The 24,802-nt window shown below is 35.0% G+C and overlaps 2 protein-coding genes across 2 annotated transcripts in view; both read right to left on the bottom strand.

Moving 5' to 3' along the window:
- Nucleotides 1-1,465: 1,465 nt before the first annotated feature.
- Nucleotides 1,466-12,618, bottom strand: LOC124993590 (multiple epidermal growth factor-like domains protein 6). The gene is made up of 4 exons (XM_047565460.1): nt 12,543-12,618; nt 9,634-9,762; nt 7,654-7,782; nt 1,466-2,916 (listed from the first exon to the last, which is right to left on the bottom strand). Exons 1-4 carry the CDS (start codon nt 12,616-12,618, stop codon nt 2,765-2,767), a joined length of 486 nt encoding a protein of 161 aa, XP_047421416.1. The 3' UTR covers nt 1,466-2,764.
- Nucleotides 12,619-13,885: 1,267 nt separating this feature from the next.
- LOC124993589 (EGF-like and EMI domain-containing protein 1) overlaps nt 13,886-24,802 on the bottom strand; it is a 623,779-nt gene continuing 612,862 nt past the window's right edge. The window contains 3 exon segments of the mRNA XM_047565459.1: nt 13,886-13,978; nt 14,531-14,769; nt 23,662-23,787. Of these exon segments, the coding sequence (XP_047421415.1) occupies nt 13,886-13,978; nt 14,531-14,769; nt 23,662-23,787 (458 nt within the window).

Below are 24,802 nucleotides of genomic sequence, written 5' to 3'. Positions count from 1 at the left end.
TATATTATTTTCTTATTTTGAAATATTCTTAACATGGAAGTTATTAGAAAGCATATTTTAAAATTATGTTATATGATTTTGCAAAGAAATTATATTTTATACATTTTTGGCTGTCATATTATTTCAGATTAACATTTATTCTATGTTGATCCACATGTGAAATATTGCCTCTAATGATTTTCAGAATCATTAGATCTAGTGTCAGAATCATTAGAAGTTAGTGTCTTCAATTAGGAGAACTGGACTATTTTTAGGAAGGATGACTGCATTGGACATTAATTTTTGCAGAGTGTCACACTGCTATAGTTTGGATCTTAAGTTTCTCCCAAAGGTCTGTGTGGTGAAGAGTTGGTCCCCAGCATGGCACTATTGGGAGGTGATGGACTGTACAAAGGGTGGGGCCTAGTGGGAGGTCTTTAGGTCCTTAGGAACTGTCCTTAAAGGGATAGTATGTTCCTAACTACTTTCTCTTCCTCTTTCACAACCTGGCCATGAGATAAGCAGATTTGGTCCACAATGTGCTCCCTCAGTGGTGTGCTACCTCTATCCCAAGGGTCTGAAAAGCAATCGGTCTAACCAGTCATGGACTGGAATAGCCAGAACTGTGATCCAAAGTAAGCCCTTTTTCTTTAAAGTTGATAATCTCAGTATTTGTTATAGTAACAGAAAGTTGACTAATACCTACACAAAGATGATTTTTCAAGGTAACCAAAAGTATAATGGAAATATTCTGGATTTTACACATTTTTCTACTTTATTTGTAATATGTAAGAGACAGGTTGTAAAAATTTTGTAAAGAAAAAGGACTTTGGTAACTTGCATACTTGTTCTAGCTGACTATATCAAGATGAAAGTGAAACTCAACTGTCTAAAGAGTCATGTGATAGAGTAAATACAGGTTCATGCTATGGTTTTGCTTTCCTGCTCTCAGTGTGTGTGTGTGTGTGTGTGTGTGTGTGTGTGTGTGTGTGTGTTTTCAGGGAGTAGAAAACAGGATGAAAGAAGATAGTATATGGAATATCTGACTTTTGCTGAGAACTGGTGCTCAATAGTTGGCTTCTGATCTACAAAGAAATAGGCAATATATAACAAAAAATTTGCCAAAAGAAATTCCTAATTCTTTTTTTCCTACTAAACCTAGAGTTGCTCCTATGTTTTACTGGAGATAAAATCTCCAGTAAGAAAAAGAAATCTGATTGCTGTTCTTTATATTGTTTGAGTTACTGTCTTTAACAACTGCTAAAATGAATGGAGTACACAGGTGGATATTAGCACAAGAGAGGATGTTGGCTTTTGCTGCTTAGTCTCTCTGTAGGCTAGATGGTTACAATTGAGGGAAATAAAAAATGTTGTGTTAGGAGAATGGGCAAGTGTTCAGAATAAAGCATGGTTTTTAATTGATTCCAACTAATAGTTGGAATACTAATTACTATATAAATCATTAAAATGCATGTAAATATGAAACTTTAATTCTAAATACTGAAGAAAAATAAAAAGAAATTGTATCTCTTTTAAGACTAAGCTAAATTATTTATAAAGAATCTCTGAGGAAATGCTCTCATTAAATCTTTTATTTCACTCAATGACATTAATTTTGGCATGGCTTCCCATGTAAGAATGATGAAATAGAGGAAGATAAAGTTTAAGTAAAGATTAGCAACTGTATTGACTTGATAGCACTAAATATTTTTTTCATCAATCCTTCATCTGTTTTGATTTAAAAGACTCTCTACTCATTTTGTATAAGTAACATTTAGTCATGTACTTTTACTATTTTCTGTTTCTGAAAAAGCATAAGAAATGGGTAACCTGAGTAGCATTTCCAAAAAGAAAGTTATTCTTTGCTAATGTAAATTAGCCATCAGTCTGAAAAATGTAAAACTTTATAAAATATTTGAGAAAAAAAATAAAATTGTATTTATCATTGTGTCTCTCTTGGGCTTATCACAGGGTCCACCTTATACTTACAAGTGTGGCTGTAAATTTATCCTAAATGATGAGCAATTTGAGTCTAGATTACCAATCTGGATTAAAAGTCTAAATTCAATCTGGTCCTAATTTGTGGGAAATTTGCGTCTCCCAGAGTAGGCTAAGCACTGGCCGCAATCACTTCTACCCACTTTTTTCCTGCCTCCTGGCCAGTGACAGGAAAAACAGCACTAAACATTTTGATGATTCACTGTAAATGTGCATGTCATACTTTTATCCTGATCTTTTTGTGGCTAGAATCTTAATAGTCTCCCACACCAGGAGTCATGTTTGAAATACAATACATTAGCAATCCGAAGCACAGTTAGCTGTGAAGCAGGATCCCCAGAATAAATAGATGAAATTCTAGACATTTCTAAAGAGGATCCAGCTCCTTAATGGCCACTGAGGTCTTCACTGAATAGGTGTGAATATTTCAGTGCAGTCCAACCTGAACTGAAAAGCAGTTCTTCCTTCCAAATTTAAATACCTCCTGTGCACATGAAAAAAAAGAGGTTCTTTTATTAGTCCAAATGTTACTATGGTTCGGATCCTGAAAAAACATTCTCTTATTCTTGGGTATGTTCTTCAGCAAAGGGAAGTTGGGAAGCTAGGCTAGAGATTAGACTAATGAGTGGAAGTGATAAACTGGAGACTTCCTGTTTTCCCCTTATAACAGGCAAGGCTGGGCAGAGAGGGGTTGAGAAAGTACAATTCTCTGCCAAGTTTAGATGATAAACTATGGGTGAACTTCAACAAAAGTCTATTGGCCAGCAGAAAATCTTCTGGTATTTGGTTATTGAGGATGGTCCAAACCATTTTCCTCGCAGGTTGGACCCATCCTCCTTGCGGGGCAAGCACAGCTCCCGTTGAGAGGGTTGCAGGGAGCTCCCCGAGCACACTGGCACTTCAGAGCACAGTTCCATCCATACTGGCCTGGCTTGCATTCTGTGAGGGAAAAAAATAAAAATGACGGCAATTCAAACATGCTTTTCAAGCACACTTGTCTTCTTCCTATTACTTCTTGGAACTTAATAGGATAATGATAGACTTGTAAAAAACTTTGTTTTATCCTGTGGTATCTTTTTCCCATGCTAGAATGTTGTATAATAAAAGCAACTACTTAAAAAAAAAAAAAAAAAAAAAAAAAACAGGAGGAGGGTAGGGAGTAATAAGGAAGTTTGTGACAAAATTGGAAGAGGAGAAGTCAGGACGGCAACTGATATTTTTAAAGTGATTTCTCAGAATTAGATTATTCAATAACATTTATAGCAGTAGGGACACAGGGAAAATGGATTAGTTGCCTCAAGGTCAGAAAAAGGCGGGACTTGCCCTGAATACACAACATCTGAGATTTGTCTGTAGGTTGAAAACACAATTATCTGTGCTTCTGTTGTTGAAAATGAAATGCCTTTAAATTCAACTCTTTCATCTCTTAAAATATGTCAAAGGGCCATAGATCCCCTGTGTGTCTGCTGCTGTAAAATCCTGCTCTATGCACCAAGGGATTCAAACCATCTCTAAGTTGAATTGCACTATGCTTGCAACCAGTAGGAAAATGAGGGGAAGGAATAAAAAGTGTTAGCTTTATAAATAACTAAATGTGGAATAAAAGAGGACAGCCTGGGTGTTTGCTGTTAGTCTGTGTTAGTCTGGTATCCAGGAAAGAATTAGCAGGAAAAAAAAAAAAAAAGGTTCTTTTTCTGAAGGATTTTGAGGATAAGAAAGCCCAGTCTGGCCCACAAGTAACAAAGTAACCTCACATTTCCTGGTCAGTCAGGCAGGATTGGGAAGTCACCAGAGAGACTTCCCTTTGCTCTCATGACAATCATGTACTTTTGTCCAGTTAGCAAAGGGGGTTCCTAATACATTATCTTAATTGGTTTTAACAAATACCTGTGAGGTGGGCATGGCAGTGAGGTAAGTGTGCCCATTCTAGAGAGAAATAAACTGAGGTTTGATATGGCATAAGTGACCTTCTCAATTGTTACATCCCTGCTACATGGCAGAGCTACCTTTCTGACTTTTCACCTAGTGTTCTTTCCTCTTTCTGCACTACTACGTGGGAAGACACAAGGTAGTAAGCATATGTAGAAGAAAGTTGAAACAAGGAAGTAGTGGGTTGGAAAGTGAAAATTTTGGAAATATCATTATAAACATGAGGATATAGGTAGGAGTGTGAATTTGAGCCCATGGGCAAAATTTTGTTGAATACATCTTTATTGCCTCAATATCCTGTTTTCTGGATTGGGAGATTGGTTCTTCATAAATACTCCTTGAGCAGTTGGATGCTTAGTTTTGTGACTCTCTTGCATTATGAAGGTAGGTTAAGATGTGGTCTACCTCTCCTGTCTTAATCGACTAATTAGATTTTAAATATGAAGCAAGTAGAAACACAAAAAATTGATTTTGTAACTAATTTTTTTATGGGGTTCAACATTAGCAAGCAGTAATTCAATCTTTTTCTTCAGGAGGAAGCTTTGGACACAGTGCAAATGTTGCTTTTAAATGAATCTTTTCTCTAAACCACTGAGCTTTTGAAAAAAAAATTAAGAAGTTATATGTTATTTCAAATTTAGCCCCACACACCCACTATGGCCCAGTGTATTGCAGGATTACCAAGTTTGGTGGTAAGACCACGTTTTCTTGTTTGAAAAGAGGGTTATTAGTCAGGATTTCTCCTGAGCAGTACAGAATCTGATTTTAATTTATAAAAATACCACATTTTCATGTTAATAACAGTGTGTATTTAAGACATCTGTTTGAATGTCTGCAAATGTTAATTTACCAAGGGGGGGAATAATCCAATAAAAAGTTGTTACATTCTTTTATGAATTAATATTATGGCTGTTTAATAGGTCCTTTACCAGAGTTCAAGTTAAAATGAGGTCTTTTATCTTTATGGCTCCTGCATAGACCCAGCTGCTCACAGTTAATATCACAGATGAACTGTGCCTAATTGAAAATAAAAATGCAAATAAAAGACCTTGTAGTACATCTGTGTAGGCTGTGGGCACCTCCGTGAGCTCACAACAAGAGGGACCTTGTGGTACCCAAAGGTACAGTCATGTGGCAATTTGCTTCTGGATGATGAGAGATGTGTGATGCAGGAATTTAGGCCATAGAGGATAGAGGAGTCTTTAACGTACATCCTGACCAGAAGCTCTCTCAGTTTAGTGATTAGTTTTAAAACATGGTTGGGTGCTATACAATAAAACAATCTGCAGTGATGGACATGTTCTACACTGTGCTATCCAGAGTGGTTGTCAATAGCAACATGTGTCCATTGGGTGCTTGAAGTGTGTCCTATGTGAGCAAGGAGATGAATTTTAAGTTTTAAATTTAAATTGAATAGCAATTTATGGTTAATGACTACCATACTGGACAAGCAAAATCACTTCCTTTTCTTTCTGCCCCCCTGAGAGGTGATATAGTGAGGGTGGTAAAAGTTCAGTTCTGAACCCAGACTCTTTGTTTCACGTCCCCAATCTGCCACTTCCTTGCTGTGTAACAGTGGGCAAGGTACTTAGCTGTTTTTGTATTTCAGCTTCCTCATCTATAACAGGGGAGTGGTGATGACAGGAAGGGCACAGAAAATAAACCAAAATGCATGTCACATGATGTGCACCAATAAACATCTGTGGGTGTCTTCAGTATTCAGGTGGGACCACAACTGCTGGGAGCATCTGCTTTTAGTGCCCATTCAATGGATGACTTATGTACTGCAGATATTTGTTCTGACAGGTTTAGTAATGACAAGGTTCAAGTCCTTCTGTCCACTATGATTCATGAAGAATGCTGAGAAGTAAAAATCCCTTCCACAAACATTTGCTGACGCTTTATCTATGCTAAACTGTGCTCTAAGCTTTTTTTTCCGGTAAAAGAAAAAAATTTTTTTTTTTTTTTTTTAGTACTGAGGATTTGACCACTGAACACATCTCCAGCCCTATTTTTTTGTATTTTATTTAGAGACAGGGTCTCACTGAGTTGCTTAGCACCTTGCCATTACTGAGGCTAGCTTTGAACTTTCTATCCTCCTGTCCCAGCCTTCAGAGTTGCTGGGATTACAGGCATGTGCCACCACGCCTAGCTAAAAGAAAAAATTAAAAATAATATGAATTGAACTCTCAAAAAGCTTGCAATGCACAAGGATCAGAAATTAAATGATGCTGTTTTGCAAAAAAAAAAAAAAGACAGGAAAAGAAAAGAAAGGAAAAAAGAGAGAAGGAAGGAAGGAAGAAAAGAAAGAAAGAAAGAAAGAAAAAGAGAGAGAGAGAGAATGAGAGAGAGAGAGAGAGAGAGAGAGAGAGAGGCCCCTTTCAGTAAATGCCTAGGTGGGAAAACCCAAAGGATTGCAAATCAATATTCATAACCTCCTGGTCGTAGTCTACAAGTCTATGAAAAATGGAAAAAGTAGTAATACAACATTCTTGAGAGTCACTGATGGTTTCTTATTCTGGAGTACATGTAAACTTTCACATACACTATTGTCCACTGATAGCACTGCACCAAGTCTAGAAGCAGACTACCTGGGTTTAAATCTTGGTTCTGTCACTCATTAACTTTCTGTGCTCCAGCTTTTTCTTCTGACAAAAAGGAATATGACTAGTGACAACCTTACAAGTTTGAGGGAAGAATAAAATGAACTGAGGTAAAATATTTAGGATAATGCCTGGCACTCAAAGAAAGCAGCTTTATTGCTATTGCTCAGAACCAATATGGGATGTGAAAAGGCAGAAATCCTGGTGAAAAACATTTTTCTTTTAGCCTAGAAGGTTACTATGACTTTCTCACCATTATTATAATCCCATGTTATAGGATCATAGATTATTATTGCAGAAAATTATCTTAGAAATATATAGTCTTAACCCATCTCTTTTTGAAGATAATAAAAGTAAATTCTGATTATCTGTTTTGGATCATACATGAGGCAGGCTCAGTCATTTAGGACTATAGTGAATTACATAAAGCTTTTTGATCTGGCAAGCATTCATCAAGGCTAATAGCAAGTGATTAGTCAGAAATCATTTCAATCTACTCTATCTTCTTCTTAGGATAGTTCCTGAAGAATTGGAGCTTTTCATTCTGTGTCATTCTTCCAGTGAATGAAAAGGAAAGTAAAGTATAAATTTCAATTTGCAGAGACTACCTGGGAGCTTGAGTCTCAAGAATATTTCTGGGACTGTATCTTATAACTACTTTATTCTATTGAATTCTGTGAGTCACCTTTGTTATGAGGTTAATTGTCTATTTAGGTACTTACCTTATACCCTCTGTCAGCCAAGGTGCTGGTATGGGTGACTGTAGTGTAATAATATGAACCTTGATTCATCTCACTAAGGGTAAGGTGGAAAGTAATGTTCAGACAATGTTCTTCAATAGAATGTTGTTTCCAGCATAAAAGTGTCTGCAGGCCAGGCACAGTGGCACCTATCTATAATCCCAATGGCTCTGCAGGCTGAGGCAGAAGGGTCACGAGTTCAAAGCCAGCCTCAGCAACTTTGTGAGGCCCTAAGCAACTTTAGAGACCCTGTCTCTAAATAAAATGTATAACATAAAAAGGGCTAGGAATGTGGCTCAGTGGTTAGGCTCCCCTAGGTTCAATCCCCAATACCAAAAAAAAAGTATCTGCAGATCTCTGTGTGAATGAGTCAGAGGGGTGTTCTGAGGTGCCTTGGATCATACCAGCTTCACATCGAGCTCCAGTTCTCCCTGGTGGACAGAAGCATTTTCCAGTTACTGGGTGGCAGTAACTTTCTCCTTCACAGTCACAAACTTGATGGCAGTCATCTCCAAACATTCCCAGCAGACACTCTACAAAGGAAAGAGAAATGCTGAAATATGAACCCCTTGAGCTTTCACTGATGGAAATGTGCTATAACTATGCGCTTTACAGTTTTTTCACTGCTGTGACTAAAGGACACGACCAGAACAACTGTAAAGGAGAAAAGTTTTATTTGGGGGCTCACAGTTTCAGAAGTCTTAGTCCAAAGAAGGCTGGTTCCATTCCTCAAGGCTCTTGAGATGAGGCTGAACATCATGGCAGAAGAGTGTGGCAGAGGGAGGCAGCTCACATGGTGATCAGGGAGCAGAGAGAGTTTCTACTCTCCAGATGCAACATATATACCCCACAGCCACAACCCAATTCCAACCTCCTCCAGTCACACCCTACCACTTCAGTTACCACTCAGTTAATCCCAATCAGGGGATTAATTCATTGATTGGTTAAGACTCTCACAACCCCAGTCATTTCTCCTCTGACCCTTTTGCATTATCTCGCACATGAGGTTTTGGGGGGCACCTCACATCCAAACCATAACACTGTGCTTTATAATATGGTAGTCAATAGATACAACTTGCCACTGGGTACTTGAAATGTGTTGTGTGTGACTATGGAGGTGAATCATAAGTTAAATTAAATTTAAATTAAATAGCAGCATGCTGCTAATGACTACCATAGTGGACAATGCAACCTTTAAATTGAGATTTAAGATAAAATCATCAAGATTGAGTTCCATATAGCAAAGTAGTAAGATAAAGTGAGATTTGCTGGTCAGAAGAGAGGAAAGTTTTAGAATTCTCAGAAATAAGGTCCATTCTGATTTGACACTTAGGATTTAAAATTGATTTACTTTGACACTGGTTTATATTTTTGAGAATGTAAGTAAATTAAAGATAAAAACTTAAGAAAGAATACAAAATCTACTGCCTGAGAGTGTTATTTTTAATATTTTTCCTCAAAGTGTTATTTATTGTGCATCTCTCTAGAAGACTGTAAGTTCCACGTCTTCCACTATATTTCTAGAATTTAACACAGAAACAGGCACATAATAGTTATCATTTTATTGAATCATTAAATAATATATGAATAGAAGATTAACAAGAGATAAAAGATGTAAAGCTTTAGTGACATCTGAGAATATGTTATGGGACTAACAGAGATGCTTTTAAAAGATCCTAGACAATAACTTGATTCATCACATAACATTAAATTTCTTTTATCATTATATTATTAACATTCTGATGGTTGTTGTAATTATGTGCATAAGAATGTACATAAAATAGGTCAAAATGGTACTCCTAGTTGTTAACCCAAAACTATGTAGTCTGTTTGGCATTACTTCTAATAGAATTGATCAGTGTCATTTTGGGTTTTATAATATATAATTTCAAAATGATTAGCCTAAATTCTCACCTTCATATCTTCATAAATACTCATAGCTGTAATTTCTTTCTAGCGATAAATGCCTAAATCATCTCATTTAATATTATCATGATCTTTGTATTATTTTCAATATCAATGAACTCAATATATGTCACATTAAAAAAAATAATGAAATGTTTACTTTCATTCAGAGGTAGAATCTTCATCTGTTGAAGACTAACAGCTTCAACTGTGTTTTGAGATATTAAGCAATTTAATTTAAGGAAAAATAACATTTTTGTGCACAAAAATCAACAACAAATCAGAAGCAACAATCAAGCAACAAAATCAGAAGGACCCATTATATTGGTCATTGAGTGAATTCCTGTTCATTTGGTGTCAGGAGCTATGTGATTGTTGCATATTTTCAATTTGGGTTTAAATGTTTGTCGTTGGTTAGGAAGATCTCACAGTCACACAGAATTTTCACATTCCTGTGCTTAAAATTGCTCTGGTCATACCTTTTTCACACTGGCTGCCATGAAAACCTGGTGGGCAAATGCATTGTCCACTTCTTGTATCACAGCTGCCTCCATTTTTGCAGTGACAGATGTGAGCACAATTCAAGCCATAAAAACCAGGTGGGCATGCTGGAAAATAGAAATGTCAAAATGCTATTTTAACTTTAAAAATAAAGAAAAGAAAAAAATTAAAGAATATGTTCCAGATCACTTCTTTCCCAAGAATAAATAAGGAGAAGAGAGGAATTTGAAAATAAGAAAAAGCTATATGGAGAAGCACACTGACAATAGTTCAGCCATATGAGTAACTGAATAGTTGCCCAAAACACCATTAAACTCTCTCAAAGTCTAATCACCTAAAAGAACAGCCTTCAAACTTCAGATCAAAGTTGAATTTAATGACAATACATTTTGAATTATTATTTTTTAAGAAGATGGTGTCTGTGGAAGGTGATTCATACAGTTTTTGATATTTAAAGTCCTGGAAATGGACAACAGGGTGGGTATGAAACACAATGGGGAGGGGAGAAAAGGAGAGAGAAACAGGATAAAAGACAGGTAATAGGGTGCACATCTCACAAGGAAGTTGAATTTTTTTGTTTTTGTTTTCTGTGTTTTGTTTGTATGTTTTTCTTTTTGGTACCAGGGATTGCACTCAGGGACACTCAACCACTGAGTCACATCCCCAGCTCTATTTTGAATTTTATTTAGAGACAGGATGTCATTGAGTTGCTTTGTGCCTTGCTTTTGCTGTGATGGGTTTTGAACTCGCAATCCTCCTGCCTCAACCTCCCAAGGGATTATAGGCCTGTGCCACCAAGTCTGACTGGAATAGTCAATGAAATTTAATCACTGAAAATTTTCCTTATGTGACTTATTAAATGCAATACACAGTTGCCGTCTAGTAAGTCCAGCATGATCTATTTTACCTCCAGAGTTGGAGATCACTACTTTTGTGACTGAACATCAGGAATAATTGATTCACATTTAGAAACCCTGTATCCAAGCAAATGTGTTTCTTTAGAAACTAAATTGTCAGCTGCCCAAGGCGATGGCGTCTTGAGGAAGTGTGCCAGAACTCAGTCTGACTAGGACAAAGTATTTCCATTTCTTATCTCCAGTTTTCCCTAGGGATGTGCTTGACATCCACCCATGAAACAGAGTTTATTCACCCTTTAGTTTCCATTATTTCCCTTTCTCTTTGCTTCTCTCTTTCTTTCTTTCCTTCTTTCTGTCTGTCTCCCCTGCCTTCCCTGTCCCTTTTCCAGGCACATAGAGCTGAGTTTGCCTATGTTTGATGTGGTTGACCCTTCTCATTTCTGAGTAGAGTTACTCAGGACAGATATATCATTAGGGAAGACAACCAAGGAGTAGAAAAAAGGAGGCAAACACAAAAGTAAATAACAAGAGCATTAATTATATAGTATATGTTCTTCCATTTAATGATCTCCTTATAACTCTTTAAATGTAAATGACGTGGAATCTAGTTCAGATTTTCTCCTTTTCATTCTTGTGAGATTACTTTTTATTGAGAATGCATACAAAAATAAGATTTTTTATCTTTAATTATGTATAAAACTAAGATCATAAAGGTAGCCTTGCTTGAGCTTTCCATTATCCTAAATAATACTATGCTTCCATGTTTCCTGGTTTGGAATTTTAGAACCAACTTTGATTTTTCCATCTTCCTTATCTCCATAACCACCTAACCACCAACACAGACAATTATTCTTCCAAGATATTCTTCAGTTTGTTCATTTCCGTTTTCAACCCAGTCCAGATTTTCTAAAACTTGGATTATCATTATAGTTTCCCACCTATACTCCACTGATGAGTCCTTTTCCTAAGATCAATAATGAACCCACATCACACAGTTATTTCACCAGAGTTGATATTTCCTGTTTACTCAAAACCTTCTCTGATATCCCACTGCAAGCAGGATAAAATTGATGGGTTTCATATAAATATTTTTCTTCTTTTATCTCTTATTCCAATTTTGAAAAACAAAAAAAAGACATTTGTTTCCATACTACCTGATCCAAGAAAAGTTAGAATCATTTCCAGAGTTCTAAACTCTCAAAGGGCTTGGTAATATCTCTTCCCATGAAATATGTTTGTCAGGATGAAACAAAAGGGAACATAGTTAATATCATTTTAGAGACTTTAGAAAATGTTTTTCATTCTAAATAACTAATATTAACTGAGCTTTTGCCATAAGTCTCAGAGCTAAATGTTTTCAAGGTGTCTTCTTACTTAGTCCTCATGACAGCCTTCTAAGGCCACTAATATTATTAGTCCTGCTCTATAGATGGTGAAACTGGGAGAGGTGGACCACACATGACTCATTCTAGAGCCTAAAGTCTCACATCTTAATCTCTTAACTGTCTTGTCCAACAGGTCTCTCTGATGCCAAAGACAAATTATATTATTTGCATTCCTAATTTTAGCTGAAAATAAATTAAGAGACAGTATAAATTAATGTTTTCAAAGAGAACTTGAAGGCAGATAGTTCAGAGTCAAGTCTAGATTAACATGACAGAAATAAGCAGTTTCCTCATCTATTATTGCCTTTGGGCAGCTATCAGAAGAATAATTTTGTTCCGAAGGACCTGTGGTGGCTCTTGGGGCATATCATCTGCCAGTGTCTACTCCAAATGATCGTGGGATCATAGAACCATTTCTTGGAGAGAAGAAACAAAAAGAACTAAAAAGACCGATTTTTTTTTCCATCATGGAAGTTGTCAACATCTAGAATTTAAATGTGAACTGTGAAATTAGCTCTAATTGCAAGAATATACACTAAAAGCTTTTTAGTTTCATATAATGTGAATATATTACTTCTATGATTTGAACTTGTTTTGAAAGCATAGAACTTACAAAAATCATAGTATGACCAATAATTTCTCTACTTGCCATGCTCACAGCTTTGTCCATAATAACCTTGGAGGCACTCACAGCTTCCAGAAAACCTGTTGCAAACTCCATTGTTCTGACATGTGCAATTAAAATGGCAGTTAGGGCCATAATAACCAGGAGAACATTCTGATAAAGAAACCAAGGGGTCATTAGTTTTAGTTAACAGACAACTGAATTTAAAATGAGTTCAAAGACTGAAAAAAACAATAGACTTCATGAAAAAATGAAAGCAGATGAACTGTTGGCTATCCTAACCAAATTAAAAGCACACTCACATACAGAACATTTTTTAAAGGATGGAGGAAATAATCGTCAAAAAAGATAAATATCAAAATTATTACAAAATAGATTTTTTAAAATGAAATAAAATGGAAAATCTTATAGAAAACAACTTACCAAAATTGTCCTAATTTGAGGTAGAAAGCCTAGACAAGTCAATCATAGTGAAAAAATATATAGTAAAATAGCTCCCATATTAAAAAGGAAAAGCATCAGTCCTGGTTTACAGGGAAATTCTATAAATATTTATCAATGAGTTCATTGTCTTACCACTTCTACTATTCCAATGCATTTAAAGGAAGGAAAATTTCAAATATATTTTATCAAGTGAGTATAACATCAATTTCAATACCAAACAAAAATTGCATAAATAAGTACTGCTCAATTTCACTTACAAATATCAACACAGATTCAGTTTTAAAAGTACACAGAACTCAAAGGCACATTATAAAATAATGCATCATGATCAAATATTTATTCCTAGTATATAAGGTCATTCAGAATTTAAAAATTCATAATATATTTATCATTCTAAAAATCATGTAATTAATTTCATAAGTGTTCCAGTGTGATACACTGAAACAGTAAAATATTGAATAAGTTAGAAAATTAATTGGTGATATTTTAATATGAATATTAAAATCCAGCATCTTACTGAACAGGGAGCAAAATGTCTCAGCAAATGGAAAGATATACCATGTCTGTTCTTATAGGGTGAGTTAATATAAGAATCTTAACTCTTTCTGAAATAAAGCAGACTCAGGGACAATAAAATACCTGATTATTTTTTGTTTTGGTTTGCATTTAGACATTTGATTATGAAGATCACTTGGAAGAACACATGAACAAGACTAGGAAGAAAATTTCTGGATGAGAAGAGCAATTAAGGATGAATAGAACTTTCATATTAAGCATATCTAATAAAGTGTCTATAATAAAAGTAGTGTTGCATTTGTATATAGATATACCAATAGAATCTTAGATTTAAAAGAGCTGTTGCGTAACATTTAACTCCATACCCTCTCACTTTAGATGGGAAAACCAATCCACAGAAAGGCTACCCAAAGACAGCCAGTATGGCATTAGCAGAGCGGTAGTTAGCATCTATATTTATCCATTCAAATTGCAGGGTGTTCTTTTCTATACCATGCTGTTAAATTTCATGACCATTAAATTAGAGGTGATGGATGGTGGACAATCACATTCACTGTGACCTAAAGAGCTATACCACTCACAACTGAAATCATCTAGATAAAAAGTAACTGTAAATAAATAAATATACATGTATACACACATACAGACACATATGTGTGTATGTTTTAAACTCAGGGTGCCCCAAGTTGACCCCCAGCACACTGTCTAACTGTAAGAACCATTGTGCTGTGTTCTGCCAAAATGCAATTTTTGTCTTCTATAATATTTGGCACTAACGGTAGTTAGTAAATGCTCTCCAGTGATTAACAAAATAATAATTGTGGTTCAAGAAGAAAGTAACCATCAATATTTATCTTTTTCCATCTTTATTAATTACAACTTTTCTATACATTTATAATATATATGATATAAAATATATCAAGGAATACAAGAATATCATTGATAAATGAAAACATCTATATGAAATACATATGTAGTAATACAGGGTTAAATGTTTCCTGATGAAGTAGTTTGGAGACTTCTGGCAGGTCACTGTCACCCCTTGTACTGGGTCCATTATTAATGAGAACTGGTTCCTTTCAGGCCACCCATCCTCTACCCTGGCTGCCTCAAGGCCCCAGAGGTGAGTAGTGCCTAGAAACTGAAAGCTCAACTTGCCTTTTTCACAATAATTTCCTGTCCACCCAAGGCCACAGGTACAGCTTCCATCCATGGAATTGCAAAGTCCACCATTTTTACAGGTACATTTTAATTCACAATTTGTGCCATATCTTTTCTGGGGACACCCTGCAGGAAAATATTTTTTTAAATGTCAAACTAAATAAAAGTGTCACATGAGTAAACATTTTTTCTGTACTTGAGATAAAGTAGCCATATCTATATAGACAGCAAAGCATAACATATCTTAAAGAATCCCCTGGATGTATCTGTAAGCTTGCAAGTACATTACTGTCATTCATTCATTCACTCCATAAATATTTATTGAGCTTGTACTATTTGCCTGGAACACTGTGAACTGCAGGTATCCTAATGAACAATCAGCAATAATTCTAAATTACAGCAGGAAGCATTTTGTATATTTAGTCTCATAAATGATGAAAAAGAAAGATGAGAGCTGTTTGTTTTTTAACATTGTGTGCTGAAGTCAAAAAAGCACTTTATCATAGAGCAGTGAAAGACACAAAGTAAAATGTACTGCCAGGGGAAGTTAGTACATAGGTGAGTGACAATGACCAGACGTAAGAAAAACTGAGACTCTCCTTCATGTCCAGGAGAAGTAACTGAATGACGGGAAGTGCTACCAATGGAAAAGTAGAGCCCCCTAGCCTGAGAATAATGTTCACATTTAGTTGATTTTGTCATGAGGAATATGGGTCCAATATTGCCAGCTAATAGGATTTTTTTTCAGGAAAACTCAAAATCCATATTTTATATGAAATTATCCAAACTTTGAAAGTTGGCAAATAATTAAAATAGTTTTATAGCATGGTGGAAGTCAAACTATGCCAGCCAATTCAAACACATTTGTGGCTAGATTTGGCCAAGGGCCTGCCATTTATGACCTCCAGTTTATAGTATTTTTACATAATGATATTTTCCACGTGAATTATCTCATTTAATGCTCACAAATACCCCTGTGATGTGGGTAACAGTATTCTTATTTTACTCTTGGGAAAATCAAAGCTCAGAGACTAGTCTTGCTAACACAGCCAGTAAGATTAAGAATCAAAACTCAAATTTAGAACATTTGACTTCTAATCAACTATTCTTTCAATTCCAGCTAGCAGGAGAGACATTAGAGATTTCTTTATTTTTTTAATTCCAGCTAGCAGGAAAAACATTAGACAGATTTTTTTTTTTTTTTAAACCTGCCCAAAGGCATTGGTTAATACAAAGCAGAGCAGGTATTTGAATTCAATATGCATGGCACTTTATTTGACTGAATAGCTGTACTTTAGAACCAAATGAAAGAACCATTTCGATTTTGTTAGGTAACAGTTATAGTTGTACAAATAATGGTTGAATCTTCATTGCATGCGTAATAGGCTACCTTAAGTTCACCACCTTTAAGTTAACTACCCTCAAGTTAACTTTTGCCTTTAAGGCAAATTAAGCATTGAAATGCCTTATTGGAACTGAGGGATCTGTGAACCCTACTGCCCCTAACCCCTACTACCCCAAGATAAGGGACAAATATATGATTGGAAAAGCGAGGACCTAAATGTTTCTGCAGGCCCAAGTCTTAGGACAATATTAAGGCAGAATTGTGAATATAACAAGGTTTTTGTAGAGTTAAGGTGATCACACAATTCTTTCAAACAGTATATAATTATATATCTTGGATAAAGTATTCCATCCCCTACTCCAGTCTCCCTGGTTCCCTTCCTAAACAACACCACTAGGTGTTCTCATTGTCACCAGGTTTTCTCCATAGCATAGGCTCTCTTCTTTCAATGAGACTTACCTTGCCTGCTCTATTGACACCACGGGTCCATCCAGTGCTCTCTGGCCCCAGTCATTCTCCATTTTTTCTCCTACCACATATTTTATTCCCTCTAGAATACACATAACTCACTTACTAATGATGTTTATTATTTATTGTCTTCCTTACCCTCTAGAAAGCAAGTTGCATGAATACTATATATTTTACAGATATTGTTCTGTGTGCTTAAACAGGCATTGGCGTCAATAAATATTTGTCGAATTAAGTGGAGAATGACTGAATAGATCCAGAAGTATTCCTCATTAATGAAGTATTTGTAGGTGTATCTATCTTCCTTCTTTAACCCTTTTTTAGCAAAGGGTTAATAGAGATGAAGAATAACATAAATTTTGCTTTACTTGATAAATAAAATTTCCCAAGATTTCTTCTTAATTAGCAGAGAACTGTCTCATTTTTTTTAAAAACAGGTGCATCGGAATTTATTCCCTCACACAAAATTTATATTCCCCACTCCATTATGGATGACAAGTAGATTATTTAAAATAATTTTACTATAAACAATGCCATAATGAATATGTTATGTGTTTATTCAAATATAACATTATAGTGGTAGAATAAGTTACCAGAGGGTTCTTTGGATAAAGCAATATGTGCATTTTAAATTGTGATTAATTTTATCAAATTTGTCTACAAAGAGATAAATACTAAGAAGCCTTAGCAATGTGGCTCTATTTCAATGTTTATCTAATGAGGCATACTGTGAAAATCTGATGGGGGACGACAGGGTGTAAGTGGAACTTAAGTTTGGACTTCTCACATTATGGAAGATGCTGAATGGCTTTTGATACACTCTATTGATGATGTGGATCCTTTTCTTATCTATAGATAGATAGTAACACTTCTTTATTAAGAAAGTTGGTCTTTATTATTCCAGTTTGTTAATCTTTTCATTTTGTGTGTGTATTTTATACTTTGAAGACATTTTTGAATTTCTTTAAATTCAAAGGATCATGTTAACTTTTTTTTCTTTCATGGGTTCTGATTTTTTGTTCAGCTTTATATATGGTCTCACAATTTCTTTTAAAATCCCTATGTTAATTCTAATACTCTCATAGTTTCTGACATCATTGTTAAGTACTTTGCACAACTGGAAGTAATTTTGGAAAACAAGGTAATATAGGATTGCAACTTTAGTTTTGTTTAGATTGGTGGTCATTTGTCTTAACATAACTTTATTATATGTCATATTTTCCCTATTTTCACTTCAGTAATTCCTCATTTCCATTGTCTTTAAGTTTATTTTATTATTTTATTGTTATTACTTCTTATATACTAATGTATTTTGGAAGGTAAATTTTCCTTTGTTTACTGAAATTAGCTTTTACCCCAAGGATTCTAGATGTCATTATTGCTATTTTTAATAAATTTCTGGAATATCAATTTTGTTGGCTTTTTTTCATCTACTAGGTATTTAAGAAGGATATTTTTAAATGAAGTGGTATAATGTTTTTTTCCCGTGGAAAGAGAGTGAGTTTCGTTATTACTGAAATATGTTCTATGGACACTTGAAATAAAATATGTATTCTCTTATGATTGGATAGAGCAGTCCATACATGTTGATTATATCATGGTTGTGTTTTTCTACAGCCTTGCTGAATTTCTAAGTGTTCTATCAATTGTTGACAAAGAGGTGTTGGAGTCTCCAACTATAATTATGAATTTGTCTGTTTCTCCCTTTAGAAGTATCCGACTTTTGTTCGTATATTGGGCAGTTATGTTATTTGAAGCACACACATCTAGGAGTTCAGTGTCTTCTTAATGAATTCACCCTTTTATCATTATGAAATGGCCCTGTCACTGGTAATTCTTCTCTGTTCTGAAGTCTACTTCATCACATGGTATATTGCTTTCCATCCTTCTATATTCAAATAGTCTATATGGATATGTTTCATTCTCCATATATTTATGCATACATATGTAACCTGCAGATAACACTGTAGGTTTTTGTTGAGTGTAACATAATTTGAAATGATGTACAAATTGAAGAATGATTAACAAATATATCACCTCACATAGTTTTTTTTTGTAATAGCATATAACAGTTACTGTTTACATTGCTCAAGAATATATTTGAGCATTAACTCAAATTTGGACAATAACCCTAGTTCCCATGTTGTTCAATAATTTCCTGAGATTTATTCCTCTTATCTACCCATAATTATGTACCCACAACCAATATGTCCCAGGCTTCTCCTCCCTTCCAGTCCCAACCACCCAGCCTCCAATAATCACCATTCAATTTTCCTTGGATGAGATTGACTTTTCTGGATTCAGCTTATGAGAGAGATTATGAATTGTCTTTCTGTGCTTGGTTTACCTAATGTCCTCTGTGTTTATCCATGTTGACACAAATGACAGGATATATTTTAGAGGGCATATTTAAATGATTTTTTTATTCCATGTAATTGCTAACATGATACGTTTGTCATTTGTTTTTTAGTTTGTTCCATGTTTTTCATTTTCCAACTTCTTTTTTAATTACTTTAACATTTTGAATACAATTTGATTTCCAGAGATATCCCAGTTCATCTTTCCAGGTAGATTGTTTGTGATTCCTGTAGCTATTACAGCATACGCATGTGACTTGCCATGCTCCACTGTGACATTTTACCAGTTTGAATGAAGTTTTGAAACTTCAGATCCTTTATGTGCCTTTATCCACCCCATTTATAATACAATTATCTTAAATATTTCTTCTAAATTTATTGAGAGCCACATCAGAGAGTAGCATAATTTTTGCTTCCTTTTTCAAGCATATTTTAGAAAACTTAAGAGAAGGAAAATAAATTTCATGTATCTGTATTTTATTCTTTCATTTTTTGCAGTCTAACTTTCCTCCTGTTCCAAGTTTCATTCTTCGTTATTTTCTTTCAGTTTTGAGAAATTCCTTTAGGGATTTCTTTAGGTTAAGTTTACTGGCAATAAATTTTATTTTCCTTCATCTGAGGATATGTTTATCTCCTTTATTCTTGATGGATGATTTCAGTGGATATGGATTCTGGATTCAAAGTTTTTTGGTTTTTGCTTTTTTCCCTTCCAGGATTCTTAATGAGAATTCTGCTGTCGCTCTGTCTGCACTTCCTCTTTAGCTAAGGTATTGCTCTTTCACTGCTTTTCAGATTTTTTTTAGTTTTCAGAAGTTTGATGTTGAAATTTTTTTTTTCAGATTTCTTTGAGTTTATCTTTTTTGGCATTCACTCATTTTATTGACTCTGTAGACTTATGTTTTTGTTACATTTGAGACATTTTCTGTCATTCCTTCAACTACTTTTTGACCTTATCCATTTCTCCTCTCTTCTGGAACTCCCTTCTCTTCTGATGACATCAATGTTAGTTTTTTGTTTTTTTTTATATGTCTCAAGGGCCCTGTGGCTCTATCATCTATTTGTTTATTTATTTGGGGGTTGTTTGTTATTTTTTTTCCTCTCGTTTAGTTTGGTAATTTCTATTGTTCTGTCTTGAAGTCCACTAATTCATTTCTGTATCTTGTTTATTCTGCTGTTTGATTCATCCTGTGAGCTATTTAAATTTTTGCTATTGCATTTTTCAGTTATAAAATTCCATTTGGTTCTTCTTCATGTTTCTTATTCTTTGCTGAGTCTTTATATTTTTGTTGATTTTAATTATGTGCATTGTTGCTCATTGAATCATGTTATAATGACTGGTTTAAAATTCTTGTTAGATAAATCTTATCTTAGTCATCTGAGGGTTGATATCTATTATCTTTGATTAGTTAAGTGGAAATTGTCTGGTTTTGGTATAATGAATAAATTTTTTGTTGTTGAAACGTGGACATTTTGAATATTCTGAAATGAGACTACAGATCTCATTTAAGTCTTCCATTTTTGAAAGCCTCCTATGACATTGCACTGGCAAAAAAAAGAGGTTCACCAGATAGAGGTCGAAGTCCAAGTTCCCCAGTTGGCCTTCAAGTGGGAAGTGTGCTCCCTTCCTCCTAGGCCAGATCCTTCTAGAATCTCACTAGGCCTCTGTAGACACCAACTCGCCGAGAAAGGCAGAGGTGCTTCCATATGGCTCTCCACTGGACCACCTCTGACACTGCATGGGATGGACTCATTTCTGCTTGGTGGTCATGGAAGTGCTGCCCCTCCTCTGAATCTCCTGACACTCCCTCGAGGGAAAGGCTGGCGACTCCTTACTGCCTGTTGGGTGCAGGTTCACACTCCCTGCACTTCACACCGACAGCAAGGGTGGGAGGTTCATTACTTCCTCGTCCAGCTATGAGTCCCCACTCACATTACCCCAGGGAGGAGAGGAGTGGCTTGCTACCTCCAGGTGGGTCTGGGAAAGTGCACTCGCCATTGCAGTTAGGTATGCAGTTTTATTCTGTAGTGTTCGCAGAAGAAAACCAGTTATTGTCAAAAAGTTTTCTGTCTTGCTGGGCTGCCCCCATTCCTGGTTCTTCAACTGGAAAGAAAGAAGACTTAGCTAGGCCTTTTGTTCTCTGCCTTCATCGTCTCTCTGGGATGTAGGCTTCTCCGGCACTCATTCTGGGATACAAAAGACAAAAAGAAAAGCCAGAAATCGTGCCGCCATGTTGTTCCTTAGGTTTATGAAGTCTCTAGTCTGTCTGCCTCTTCTTTTATCATTATGGTGATTTTTATATTTGTTTTGTACATATGCTCTAGAATTGTTACTGTGTTCAGAGGGAAAATAGGGGACAGTATGGGTACTCTATTATCTAAGTGAAAGTCTTATAAATATGATTTTATGTAATCTAGGGGGTTTTCTTTAGATAGCACATATAATATTACATAATATAGTGAATTTCTTATTTATTACACAATATGAATTGCAAGGGAAATTAATAGAGTTCTGTTTTCACCTAATTTTTCTCATTCCTCTCCTCTACCTGATTTTAGTTGGCTGTATTTTGTTCTTAAATTCTCAATTACAGCATTCTAAATTCTAGAATTTATCTTTATACATATAAACATACTTATTGAGCTGCTGTATTTAAATAATATTTTGATACATAATGGTCCCCCTCCACCTGTAAACCTTGAGTGAAGAAATAAGATCCATATCCTTCTACTCCTTCACCTGTTTTTCCTGTTTATTGCTTGTTAAAGTTATGTTAAAATTCTGTACTGTTATAATTTATAATACTTACCTTCTGTCACTTAGTCATATTCCAACCATTGTTTTAAACTTGGCCATAATTAAAATGTGGTCTTTGAACTACAGGGATTCTCCATTTATTATTTTGTTGCTCAAATTTACCTTTCAATTGTTTTTTCAAAATATTTTAAGGTTGTTATATTTCCAACACCTTTTTTTTTAAAGTTGTTTACTTGCCACCATGTTATATTCAAGTAATGGTTTAACTGTGAATAAAATACATGATTCACATTTTTTTCAAGAATTGAATAGGCATTGATTAATCATATGCTAGCAATGAATACTGCTGTGAGTTATAAAGCAAGCCTGATTTTACCTGTTTTTAAGTGATCTTATATGTTCCTTTACATCCTCAACAGAGTTACCCCTGACCTGCAACCAATCATAACTATTATTTCCTAGGACACAATGCATTCATTTAATAGGTAGCATCAGTTCTTTTATTTCAGAAAAAAAAATCTTGAAAATTATATTTGAACATTTACCTCTTCCACTTATCATTTCTGTTCTTTTCCATTCTATTACTTCACTTTCCTTATTTTCAGCATATTCTCTGTATTCTTAGTTTCATCATCAGCAGATTCTGTCCTCCTGTTACCTGCTTCGAATGTGGCCTTCATTTGTATCATGTGAGGTTTAAATTTAATTTTACTTCTCTGAGCTCTGCCAGCTTACTTTTTCATTTCCTTTTGTTGTCTTTTCATTTATTCCATGGACCCCTGTATCTTTGTATTGCACTCACATTTTATGGAGAACACTTTTTCATTATGTCCTTTGAATTCTTGGAAGAAATTCTGGGTAATATCTTCATGTGTTCCATAGCAAAACCTTTCTGATCTAGTTTCATCAGGTTTTCATTTTTCCTATTTCTTTTCTCCTTTTTCCTTCTTACAAAATTTGCACTAAAAAAGCAAGCAAAACTTTGAACAGTTTCAACTTTTTTTGTTTCTAAAATGAGGGGAATGTTTTATTCACTAGCTTCATTGATTTTTTTTTTTTAAACCACCTTTTGAAAAAGGATAGTGTGGATCCAGGGCTAGGAAACTGACCTCAGTCATTTGGTTAGAATAAAGCTCTATATATCAAAATTTGCAGGATTTGTGTGTGTGTGTGTGTGTGTGTGTGTGTGTAGATATGTGTGCAGATGTACATATATGCATATGTATGCATGTGTGTATGCTTGTGTGTGAGTGTATCTGAGCATGCATTTGGGTTTGTGTATGCATATGTGTGTAGGTATAAGTATGTATGTGTACTTTATCCTCACTTTAGCTACAAGACTGTTTATGTTCTCTGTCATAGTGCAGAGTAGAAAACATGGTATGACTGTGTATTTCCTCTGTTCACCCCATTTTCCTCCACCCTATGATGTTTCCTTTGTTACATTTAAGACATTTTCAGACCCACCTATTCAACCAATCCTTGTTTTTCAACAAGGAGTCATTAGTTTTGCCCACCTGTGTGTGCCCAGGAGAAATGACTACTCTGCTAGCCCCACTCAAGAGCTGGAGTGACCCAGCATCCTCTCTACCTGTCCTCCTTGAACTGAATTTGATACTTCTTCTGTTATTATGATTATTATAACAATTGACATTATGATTTATAAAAAGAAAGTTTTGTAGTTTTCAACAAAGATTATGTTTTTCTTTCTAGCTTCTGTCTTTCTTACCCTCCATTGGCTTCTGAGAGTTGAAGAGGATGTACACTTCTTTCTTCAGTTCCCATTATTTGACATCTCCAACACAAAATTTTTAGCAACTTTATAAAATTAGTAACAATTACTTGAACATTCCCTCCCAGTCAAGAATATTCATAAATTATTTTTTGTTTCTGTTTCCAATATTTTTTACCTTATTTTGGACTATTTCCTAAATATTGCTACAGGAGTGTGTACTTTCATGGTATTAAAATGGCATTTAGAAAAGAAAGCGTTGTAAACAATGCCCATGCAATTGTAATCCCTGGCACCAAATCTGCTTTAATGGTTTGGCTTAGTGCTTGGATGGACAGGGTGACTCTGCAGTCATTGTTACCTTGCTGACACCTGACTCCCATTTGGCCAGGGGGACACTGGCACCCTCCAGTCACTGGGTCACACTGTCCTGTGCCACAGGAACACCGTTTGATACAATCCTGCCCATAGTGATCTTCAGGACAAGCTGCAGGAAAGAGCAAGACAAAGTCAAACAAAACAAAACTACACTTTTCTTATTAAACATTTTGCCAGTTAAGATTTTTAAAAACTTAAATATACAGCCCTTTTTCTTAATCAAATGGGATCTACTTTCTAGTCTTCAGTTTGGTTTTTGGTCTAAAAGTTTACTTTAAAAAAACAGAAGTAGGAATTCTTCAAATGACACTTATTTTAGAGACATTTTAGTTGAAATTAGAAATAAATGACCAAATATCTATTGCCAAAAACTTACATATGTCCCTTAAAAATTAGGAATACCAGGCTAGGGATGTATTTCAATGGTAAAGCATTTGCCTAGCATGTGTATGGCTCTGGGAAACACTGCAAAAAATAAAATAAACAAAATAATAAATAATGAATACCAACTCTTTCCAGCATGGATCCAGTCTCACTTTGCCCCATGGCACTGGTTTACAGTGTGTGCACATGTACATGTTTTTGCATTGCATATATATTATATTTGTAATAATCTTGACTGTTTACTCTTAAAATCCATATGGAAACTTAATTTACAATCCTAAACATCAGCATAAGATCCATGATGTCTACATTTTCAAATATTGATTTATGTATTAGTACTTATTAGTCTATTTACCTATTTATTTTGCTTCATTCCAAAAATTCATTATGATGCTTACCAAAATGCAGTCAATACACAAGCAAAACTATCTTTGAGAATCAAGGGAGGGAAAAATATAGCAACAATATAATTAAAAAACAACATTATTCATCCTTGACCTTGCATAAGAAGTGGGCTGCAAATTTGGCTCTAATCTTCAGAGTTAAAACAAAGGGAAGTGCTGATGTAGGAGATCATAGCTTTCTTAAGACAATGTGTTCCTAACATTCAGGGAAACCACAGCTTTTGAAAATGCTTTGGCATGAGGATATTTGTCCATTGATTCTCTCTGAAAAACAAACACAGAGGAGCTAGCCAAGACCTTTTTTGGGAAATGTTTATGGCTTCCACTCAAAGCTGA

The sequence above is a fragment of the Sciurus carolinensis genome, chromosome 9 (assembly GCF_902686445.1).
Source record: "Sciurus carolinensis chromosome 9, mSciCar1.2, whole genome shotgun sequence".
Lineage (NCBI taxonomy): Eukaryota > Metazoa > Chordata > Mammalia > Rodentia > Sciuridae > Sciurus > Sciurus carolinensis.
The sequence above is the reverse complement of the archived record's forward strand: the minus strand, read 5'-3'. Positions and strand labels throughout refer to the sequence as shown.